This window comes from Humulus lupulus, chromosome 8 (assembly GCF_963169125.1).
Source record: "Humulus lupulus chromosome 8, drHumLupu1.1, whole genome shotgun sequence".
NCBI classification, from domain to species: Eukaryota; Viridiplantae; Streptophyta; class Magnoliopsida; order Rosales; family Cannabaceae; genus Humulus; species Humulus lupulus.
Window position 1 is genome coordinate 3,548,373 of NC_084800.1, and position 11,159 is coordinate 3,559,531.

General features: G+C 29.8%; 1 protein-coding gene across 1 annotated transcript; it reads right to left on the reverse strand.

Moving 5' to 3' along the window:
• Positions 1-3,609: 3,609 nt before the first annotated feature.
• LOC133793441 (calcium-binding protein KRP1-like) lies at positions 3,610-4,297 on the reverse strand. The gene has a single exon (XM_062230803.1). It carries the CDS (start codon positions 4,153-4,155, stop codon positions 3,796-3,798), a length of 360 nt encoding a protein of 119 aa, XP_062086787.1. The 5' UTR covers positions 4,156-4,297; the 3' UTR covers positions 3,610-3,795.
• Between the last annotated feature and the right edge of the window lie 6,862 nt (positions 4,298-11,159).

Consider the following 11,159-nt stretch of genomic DNA (forward strand, 5'->3'; position numbering starts at 1 on the left):
AATGAACGGGTGGCCCATGCGTAAGGTGGCCACCCCTTTTATATACGTAAAAAGGCCAAGTGAGGAGGGCCGTTGAATTGCCCTGATGTGGGATACGAGGCTCTCTACTCGAGAGGCGAAGCGACGACCGAGTATAGGTTAGGCCATTTAATGCGGTTCTCGGAAGACGTACCGTCACCAACCACGATGCTCCACGTAGTCGACGCCTGCGTAATGGGCGGAATGTGAAGAGTCCATAAGGAAGCCTAAAAGCCCCCATTGTGGCCCCAGATGACGTCATATGCCACGAGCAGAGGCTTGGGGGGAAAATGTACGCCCTAATTTTCCATGGGCTATTAGCGAGCTGAGATATGGCATAATTATATCAGCCACGTGGATGCCACGAGGCCGGAGCTGCTGCTATCAGGTCCTACCTCTTTAGCTCGAGGTAGCCGAAAGTTTATTAAGATTACCAAGGAGCCGAATCGGAGGTATGACCGCAGGTTGAGAAGGCACCCAGCTCGAGGCACGAGCTTGAGTTGGAAGCCATGACCCTTTATAAAGTCAACCACGCAATGTAAACGTGCATATATCAGACATCACGTGTCTGATATATCCTTGAATTCTCGGACACGCAGCATAAACGTGCGTGTCGAGGCACCCACGACTGGGTCGGGCCGTGCGGCCCATTATCCCCCTTACCTATTGATTAAACCACACTTCATTTGTCAGGTTTTAGGAATTAATCATGAATGTCACAAAAGTGACATGATGGGAAAGGAGGTCACGGGATGACCCCCCCCCCCCCTTGCCAACCCCCCAGGTGTCCTCTCCTATAAATATGGAGACCCTGGGAGTTGCAAGGGGTTGGATTCAATTATGTAAAGAAATACCCTGTAAAGAATACAAAAAATATAGCAATAACAGTGGCAGGTGGAGTAGAATGATTTTAACCTTTGAACCACCTAAAAAAAGTATTCGTATCGTGAGTTCATTTTAAGATCATTCATCTGTTTCGGTTCATTATTTAGCACTAATCTCATTCTCTTATTTTCTTAATTACTTGTTGGCGAAGAACCGCGTCAACAGATTCAAATATTATAAATTATTATTATTATAATAATATTTAATACAATTAAGACTAGATATTTAATACTTATATTAATATAAATTTAAATATTATTATAACAATATATAATACATAATCTTAATTTTTATTTAAAATATTATCATATACGTTTAAAAAATTATATTATTATATAGAATAATATTATATTATTTAAAATTTATATGACAATAATACAAATTTAATAAATATAATTAAAAAAATCTATAAATAAAATTAAGCCAACAACATTGCATGTTGCTTTGTATCTAGCAAAAACATAGTGTTTTAACTATCATTTGCTATGTCCTTATATTTTGTTTTGTGTTTTCGTGTAGGACTTGGTCTTAGGCACAATTCACATTAATATTGATTTTCAATGTAGAATTTAATTAGAACTGTGTTTAGAGCGTGTTTAGACCGGTTCAAATATAATATAAATTGATGGAGAATAACTTCAATGAATAATATAGATTACAGAGCAAGTCTTTTGGACCTTTTCCTGTCTTGTGACTTTATGTAAAGTTACTTTCCTAGAACACGCCTCACCCCCAACTTTGTAGTAAGATACAATTGGTCCAGCAGTATAATTCTTATCCATTACAATAATTAATTTGAAAATTATATATGGTTCGAAAGAAAATTTACTAGAAAAACAGAATATATAATCTATTGCTGAAAAATTGTGCAGAAATCTAAATATCCTACTAAAGTATAATTTTTTCAATAATATATTCTTATTATTTTTAATTTCTCTCTGTTAAATTTTTGTTTTCGTTATTAATTTGCTTAATTGACTCACTCTAAATAGATACTAGCTTCAGGACTGCATGTTACACTTGGTTATTTTGAGATATTAACATTTTGATTTGAAAAATGCTTATCATTTCACTTGAAATAATATCACGAGCCAAAGGTAACACTAAAAATTAAAATCATTAGTTATTTGCTGAGTTAGACTAAGTGCTCATCACAAAACAAACATTTACAAAACCCAATCAAATTGGACAACTATAACTCTTGTTGCCGTCTCTTTATTTCTTTCCATTTTTTGGACAACTATAATAATGTTTGGCATCTACCTAAAACACTTAATTTTGTTTTTAAAATTTAAAAATTGTTTTCTGAAAATAATTGAAAGTGTTTTAACATTGTTTTTAAAAAATAATTTTTCAAAACAAAATTACAAAATACAGAAAATTTTAAGAACAACAAAAAATTGCTTTTAGTTGTTCTTAATTTTTTTGTCAATTTTTTTCTCACATAACATTTTTAATTATTATTATCTTACGTCACTTTCTCTATTATTAATATATCTCCTCATTTTCTCTAACATCACTTTCTCTCTAATTACTTTTTATCTCTTTATTTTCTCTCTTATTACTTATTATCTCATTATTTTCTATCTCATCACTTCTTATATCATTATTTTCTCTCTCCTCATTTTTTCTATCTAGTCATTTTCTCTCTTATTTTTTTTCTTGCATCAGTTTCTCTCTTCTCAATTTTTCTTCCTCAAAATTTATCTCCTTACCTTCTCTCTTCTTATTTTTCATTACTTTTTCTTTCACATTATTTTATCTCATTATTTATTACAAACTTTTAAAAAAAAATTCTCTTTCTAAATATATTTATTAATTTTTTATTTAAGATTTTTATTAAAAAAAATAAAACTAAAAAATTATTTTTAAAAAACATTAACCAAACACTTATTATTTTTTTAAAACCACAAAAATTATTTTATGTTCTCATTTCTGAAAACATAATTCCTGAAAACAAAAAACAATTAAAAATGAGCCTATAATTCTTTGTTGAGTAAATGGTTCTAAATTTAACCACACGTGGTCATGCGGAGCTTCCACTTTTATATTTTAGAAAATGGTGGTGTTTTAATCACCAATGCTAGTATTTTTCTTAACTATTATTGCATAGCTTTTTTTTTTTTTTGGAATATATGTTCGTGCTAATGTTCCTTTAAATTTTTGGAAAAAGCCCATCTCAAATGTCATGATCAAAAACAAATAACAATAACAATGCAGGGTCAATCCAACAAATACGTCAATAATTAATTTTTAATTCACAACATAACTTTGTCCGGAAGTCATATAAGTCAACGTAATTGCATATATAGTTGTTTTTAAAATTTGTCTCTGCTTTCTGACAAGAATTTTACTAGCAAATTCCTTATAACATGACAAAGTAAACCGTCCAATCTGTAGTAGAGAGGTATGGCTAAGAAAATAGCTAGCTAGGCTCATGTAAGTTCCCGTGAGAAACTAATCAAATTTGAAGATAGAAAAAAAAAAGGTCACATGTCTGTGTATCTTTCGGCTGTCTTTATAGGAGTCAACTCGAGTGGATGCCAATTAATAATAACTCTAATGCATACACTACATACGTATGGTTGCAATGCAAATCTTCCCTTCAAATCGCCAAATTATATAATCACTACTACAAATATAAGTTTTCTTAGAAGAAAAAAAAACGCAGTGAAAAGTTTGAAGATTGATCGATCGTGATCATAATTAAACAAAAGCTTAACAATTCATTTCAGCAATAAACAAAATACTTGGATTACAGAGTGGAGAAGAGCTAAGCGATATGCAGGGATGACATCAATATAGGTAATGCCTTAGATATAGCTAATTCAACTGATCACTCACTCACTCACTCACTACTTAGCTAGAGAAGAGAGAAAGAGAGGAAGAAGATTAATTATTAAACTCATCAGAATCAAAAGCCTCTTCCAACATATGTTTAGAGGAATCCATCAAAGCAGGACTTAATCTAAACATGAGAGTGCAGAACTCCATCTCATTGAGAGCTTGGTCACCATCCATATCGCCTTCTCTGACCATACACCTGATCTCGTCGTCGCTCATGCCTTGCAAGCCAAGCAACGCCGCGTTCTTCTTCAAGCTCTCGAAGGTGATCAAACCCTTCTCCTGGTCCATCAGCAAGTGGAATCCATTGCACAGCTCCTTCATGAAACCCTCCTGCCCTAACTTGTCCACCATCGCCGGAAAGAAGTCTTCGAACACAACGCTACCACCATTTCGCGAGCAGGCCATGCTGATCAAACAAAAATTACTAGCTAGCTAGCTACGTACCAACTGATGATGAGGAAATAATGGTTGTTTAATTCAAGTTTCTACTTTTCTCGAGCACTACTACTACTACTTGTTCCACAAGATTGACACACATATATATAGTGGATGGGGGAGAGGTTTGTTTGTTACGTGCCTTTGATATGATTGCAAAGCTTTAATTATTTGATGAGGCCATTATTTTTAGGCCATACTAAGAGATAGTATTCTACTTTCCTCGAAGTTGCATAAGAAGGTCCCAGCAATATTTGGCAACAGTAGCTGAACCTGCGCGGCAATTTAATTATTACGAAATCTGTTCATATATATCTATATATAGCCATTTCAGCCTTTGTCTTTTGAGGATATTTTATTTTATTTCAGATATAGTTTTGCATTATTGGTACTAGACGTGAAAGTAAGTGGCAAAAGTTAAAGCAGATTTAGATGACCAATGTAGCCCAATATGTCATGTGTTGTGTGCCATGGAAATTAGACCTAAGTAACTAAAATTTGCGGCAGAATATCACTAATAAGTAAGTTTATATAAGGCACGTAGTGGACCCAACTGGACCAACTACACTTTACTGAGTACTTTGTTCCAAAAAAAGTATACTAAAAATGGCTGTAAAACACCAAAGATTATAGGCAATGTGTTTTGTTAGTAAATTAGTAATAAGAAATAAATGGTTTTATATGGGTAAAAAGAAAATTTATTATGTATTGAGGCAGAGCTAACAGACATAAGAATTTTCGTTGGCATAAGAGAAATATATAAAATATCAATACGATGGAACGATCAATTAAACCTATTTTGTCATATCTTGAGGCCATAAGCTGGAAAATCCATCTAGGATGCTTTATTTTTGAAATATATATTTTTAAATATAGAAGGAAAGAAAGAGGAGGTTTCCCCTACTCAAAAACAAACTGAAGTATGTTAAAAAAGAACAAAAGAAAGTAGTCATGTCTTGGTGACGAGCTTTATAAAAGTACAAAATCTGCAGCCTTTATGTTGCTATTCAAAAATAATCACATCATATATTTTATGGATTAAATACTATTTTTAATAACAAAAAAAAAAGATTTGTGATTAAAATGTCATACTTAATTATAAGTTGCTACTAATTTAGTTTTAGTCATAATTTATTATTTTTAGTGGTAAAGTTTGTTGTGATTAAAAATATATTTAGTGACAATAAATTATGATTTTTGTGACTAATATTTTTAGCCATGAACTTTTTAGTGATAACATAAATAAAAAAGAAATTCTTTAGTCACAAACTTTTTGTTTTTAGTCACAAAATTTATTGCGACTAAAATTAAATTTTTTTGTAGTATTGTATGTTGTTATCTAAGAACTTCGTTTTACTAGAAGCTCAGGCCGAAAAATCTCTAAACCAAATAAAACCAATAAACAACTTATGGACCCTTTTTTGTATTTGTCTTATAAGTTATAACATATATGTTAGCGCACCACTATTATTAGGTTTAGGTATATAATTTCCTATTTAGTTGACATAAACTAAAATTTGGAAAAGAGAACAAATTAATATTTTTTAAAACACACTAAAAAATTTCCTTAGATCAAACTTAACATATAAATTCATGCCGATTATGATAACTCAGCAATGATTCCCTGTTTCATAACTCAGCCAAAAAAAAAAAAACTTTAAATATCAGACAAAATAATGATCATATTGTATAGCTTTTTAATCAACAAAATAAAAATTTAGAATTAATAAAAAAGGGAATAAATTTAAGATATTATTTTGCTATGGTATTAACTACGTTTGGTTGGTAGGAAGGAAACAAATTAGGATCCAAGGGAAAAATAAGAGGGAAAGAAAAATTTTAAGATGAAAAAGAAAGTGTGTTTTTATCATAATTGTTATTTACAATTACATTTCTACCCTTTCGATTGTTATTTTAAAATTAAATACTTAATTAGTATATTAGTAATTAAGCTTTTTAGAGCATCAGCGACACTGGTGCAAACAGCGTTGCCTTATATTCATGTGGATTCCAAAATCAACATAATACTAAATATTCAACTTTATTTTTTGGCAACGTTGTCCACTGTTAGCAACATTACTTTGTTTTTTTTTTTTTTTTTGTTAAGTTTGTACTAATTAAATAAAATATAATATTTGACATTTCTCTCATGATTAACAACATTGTCTGCCCTAGAAATGCTGTTATTAGTTTGAGAACAAAAATTCCACTCATAATTTTTAAGTAGGACCCACCTTTTTTTTCCACACAATTTTTCTTTCTATCATCTTTTCTCTCCTACCAAACATACATTTTTTTCTTCTTCTTCAAATTTTTCTTTCCTCCTCTTATTATATTTGGTCATTTGCGCTAGCTATTTGAATAAAATACTTTGGATCGATCATCTCTTTGGGCTAATGCCGTACGGTAGAAGCCTGGAATAAAGAAATGGGCATTCATTGACCGAATTTAGTAATTTGTACACATAACATAGCAGATTGGAATAATTAATTATGAATTATGTGAGAACAAAAGACCTTCTTCGATCCCAAAATGGTTGGTTGTCTCACAACTTTTGTGGCCACTTAGTACGTAAAGACCTATGCTTACGATGTTTCCATGAAGGTAGCTGTGTGTGTTTCCACAAAAGTGTCGATTAAGTACTTCCATTTCCAAATTTCAATACCATTCTTTTTACTTATAATATACATTTTGCTCAACTAATACAAACCCTAGTGTGGAGTGTGGTCCACTCAAAGTTTTAACATATAATATATGCATATATGTACCTATGTAAAATTTGGCTTACTCCACTCCATTCGTCATGAATTTTGTTTAATCATTTTCTAGATTTTACTAGTTTTTGTTTTTGGGGATTTTTTCCGCTGCAGCCCCTATTTTTTTTTATATATTTTGTAACACTTAGGTCCCAAAAGTTAATTTTGTATAAGTTAGATCCCCAATATATTCAAATCATATCATTTTGGTCCCTATCTAAATGATATTTTTATTTTTTTTTTCTTTCTTTTAAAATACATAAAAATATACAAAATAAATGGTGAATCATTTTTAAAATATTTGGACATTTAATTTATGACAATAACAAACATGACATGAGAAAAAAATATTTTCATGGCATTTTTAAAAATATTTAATATTTTTATAAATTAAATTAATGTTTCATTAAAAAAATATTTGTACCTACATTGCTCTTTTATAATTAATATTAATAATTATCTTATCTCGATTATCTTAATATTATCAATTTTTATTATGTTTATGCTTGTTTATTTCATATATATATATATTTTTAAAAACTTGATAGTGTACATAAAGTTATTTATGTGTGTATATATATACTAGATACAAACAAAGTGCAATACATATTTGTTTAGTTTTATTTATAAAATTTATTAATTATATTTATTAAATTTTTATCATTGTAATATAAATTTCAAATAAATAAACAATATTATATATAAAAGAATGACATAAACATATTAAATAAAAAATTAAACCTTATGATTTTTTTCAAATATATATAATATAATAACTTTTTTAAACATAAATGATAATTTTTAAAGTATTAAATATTATTATAGTAATAATATTTTAATTCATATTAATATACTTAGTAAAAAATTAAGATTATATATTATTATCATAATAATATTTTATAACATTTGAATTTGAATTAATATAATTATTATATATGTATTCTTATATTAAATATTATTATAATAATAATATTTGAACTTATATTAATATAATTGATAATACATATATTTAAGTTAGTTTTAATGGTATATTCTGTTTAATATTTAGAATATTTCGTTAAAGTTAACAAAACAAATCGTTAAAACTAAAAAAAATTGTTATCCACACACCTTTTATATAGAAGATATATATGATTAGTTATACGTTGCATTATAGAAAAAATTTACAAAATAAAAATAAATATGTACGTGATAAATATTGATAATCTCGTAATAATTCAGTTATTAATATTAAAAAATACAAGTAAGGATTTTTTTAATAAAAAATTATTTTAATTTGTAAAACTATTAAATATTTTTTTAAATGTCATAAAAATATATTTTTTTCAATGTCATGTTTGGTATTGTCATAAATTAAGTGGTACAATTTTTTGAATATTGATTCATCATTTTTTATATTTTATTTATGTATTTTGAAAGAAAAAAGAAATAAAAATACCTAAATGATACGATTTGAAAAGGTTTGAGACCTGACTAATTCAAATTCAACTTTCGGGTCATAAATGTTACAAAGTATAAAGAATAAGAAAAAAAAAGAAGTGATTTTGTTTTTACCTAAATGATAATACCATTCATATTGGTTTAGGTAAGGAAAAGAGAATGAAGTTGTATGAACCAATCACTACTACAAAATTGGGCTTTCTCGACACCAATCACGACAGTCAAATTGCTTAGCGGGATTCTACGCCAACAGTTAAAAACTATAGGCATAGAGACCAACGCCGACAGCTAATAACTGTCACCGTTGCTTTTGACTGTCGCTATTGACCCCAACGCCGACAATTAATTCGAGACTAATGCTGACAGTTAAAATGTGTCGCTATTGACCCCAACGCCGACAGTTAATTCGAGACCAGTGCCGACAGTTAAAATGTGTCGCTATTGATCCCAACGCCGACAGTTAATTTGAAACCAATGTCGTTAGTTAAAATGTGTCGCTATTGACCCCAACGCCGACAGTAAAAAATTATCGTTATTGACCTCAATGCCGACAGTTAATAAAAGCCCAATACCGACAGTTATAAAATGTCGTCGTAATTCAAATAAAAAACCGAAAAATATAATTAATGAATAATTTAATTTTAAAAATAAACTAAAATTTTTAAAATATATATTTATGAAAATTATATATTTATTAAAAACTTTTAAAACTATTTTTTTTGTTTCTAAATTTTTTATATTATTAACTTTTGTATTTATAATAATTTTTATATTAAAATTAAAATTTAATTTTATAATGAGATAATAGATGGATTTATGCCTCAAATTATGTATTATTTCTTGGAATGATTAATAAGTTACATTAAAATTTAGAAATGGAGAATAAATTAAATTTAAAAAGTTTTACTTTTGTTAAATTGTATTATTAATTATTGTGAAATAAATAATAAGAAATCTTTAAATTTGATAAATGAGATTTATAAAGAATTAAAGATTTATATTTTAAATCATGAGAATTAAAATAAAAGAAATTTTGATCATCCCATTGGTATATTATTATTGGAAATAAATATCAAGATGCTTTTAATTTAAATAGAAAATAAATTATGTTAATTAAAAAAGAATTTATATATTAAAAATCAGATTGTTTTTTGTAATTAAATAAATAAGAAAAGTTTAAAATAAAAAGAAAAATCTGAAACTTAAACTTTCCCTTTGCCTATTTTCCCTCTACTCCCCGTTCCCATTCTGTAACGACCCAAAATCACTAATATGGCTTAAGGGCCTTGATTAGTGTCCCGGGAGGGCATAATTGGCTTATGTGTGAATTTATTGATTTAATGCATGATTATGTGATAAACATGCTTGTATGATTATATAAATATAAATGTGATTAAATGTTATACCTGTGAGAACCACATTATTATGTGGGTAAATCTCCAGAGCACGACTCGAGGAGATCCTAGGGCTAGATAGCAGGGAAAAGTCATAACGGGGCTTAACATGTGACTTTGGATAAGTCAAGGGTATTTTAGGTATCGGGTAGTTATTTAGACTATCGGGTTATGAAAATAAATATACGAAGATATATTTGAGGTTAGGAAGTCTAAGCGGGAATATTGGGGGATTTTACCGTTTTTCCCTCGGGGACGTTTCCGGCACCCCGAGCCTTGGGATTAGCTTAATAGCCTAAGGATAGACTTGGGAAGACTTTAGAAAACACTAAACAGAAATTAAACCGACTATTTCTTGATCTTCTCTCTCTTTTCTCTCTCAAGGAAGAAAAACCATGAAATTTTAAGGGAAATCAGCTGAAGCTTGGGGAAATTGAAGGGATGAATTAGAGGTTTAGCTCAAGAACCAATCAAGAACTAAAACAGAGCTAAGGTAAGTGTAATGCCCCGGATTCCTAATATGGTTTAATGGCTGGTTTAGTAGGTCGGGAGGGCCATAACTGTTTAATTATGTCATTAAATGTATTTATGCATGTTTATGAGAATTATATTATAATATGATGTTAAATGCATGCATGTGGGTCCACATTTGTTTACAGAGGTGTTTTGGTAATTTGGCCGTTGAGGGTATAATTGTATACCTGTTTGCATGTTAATGATATATTGTGAGACCACATTATAATGTGGATTGGTTCGAGTATTTCAGCATGAGACGATCCTTAAACATGATTTATCGGTTTGGTTATAACAAGTTTAAGCTCGGGGCTCGGGGTGAGTCTCGGGGGTGATTTTAATGATTAGAGCGTTACTGGTGATTTTAGGGTAATGAGATACGAATTATTGGCATTCGAGAATATTGAGATTAGCGGGAATTGAGAAGCGTTAATTATGATTAACGGGATAGGTGGAAAGTACCAATTTTACCCTTGAAATGGCTTTAGGGGATTTAAATGACTTAAGGGTATTTTAGTCATTTGGAAGGATTTATATTATCCTTTAGTTGGCTGTAGAAGGTTATAGGTTAAAACAGAACAAAAACAGGGGTTCTCTTCTCCAACCCGTACACCATCTTTCTTCATCTCTCCTTTGAAGTTTTTGAGCTCTAAGTGGGGTTTCAAGCTAGGAAATCCAAGGGCTGGGTTTGTGGACTTGGTTCAACCATTGAAGGAGGTTCAACCACGAATTTGAGGTGAGTTTAGCCATAGGTTTCTGGTTTGCACTCTGTTTTCCTTTAGTTTTTCAGCTTATGAATTCTTGTTGGAAGTTTGGATTTAGGGAGGTTTTGATTGAAGTTTGGCTTGGGTTTTGATGAGGGTGAGTTGTA

Coding starts and splice junctions, on each gene's coding strand:
- LOC133793441 (XM_062230803.1), bottom strand. CDS start 4,155: ATGGCCTGCTCGCGAAATGGTGGTAGCGTTGTGTTCGAAGACTTCTTT.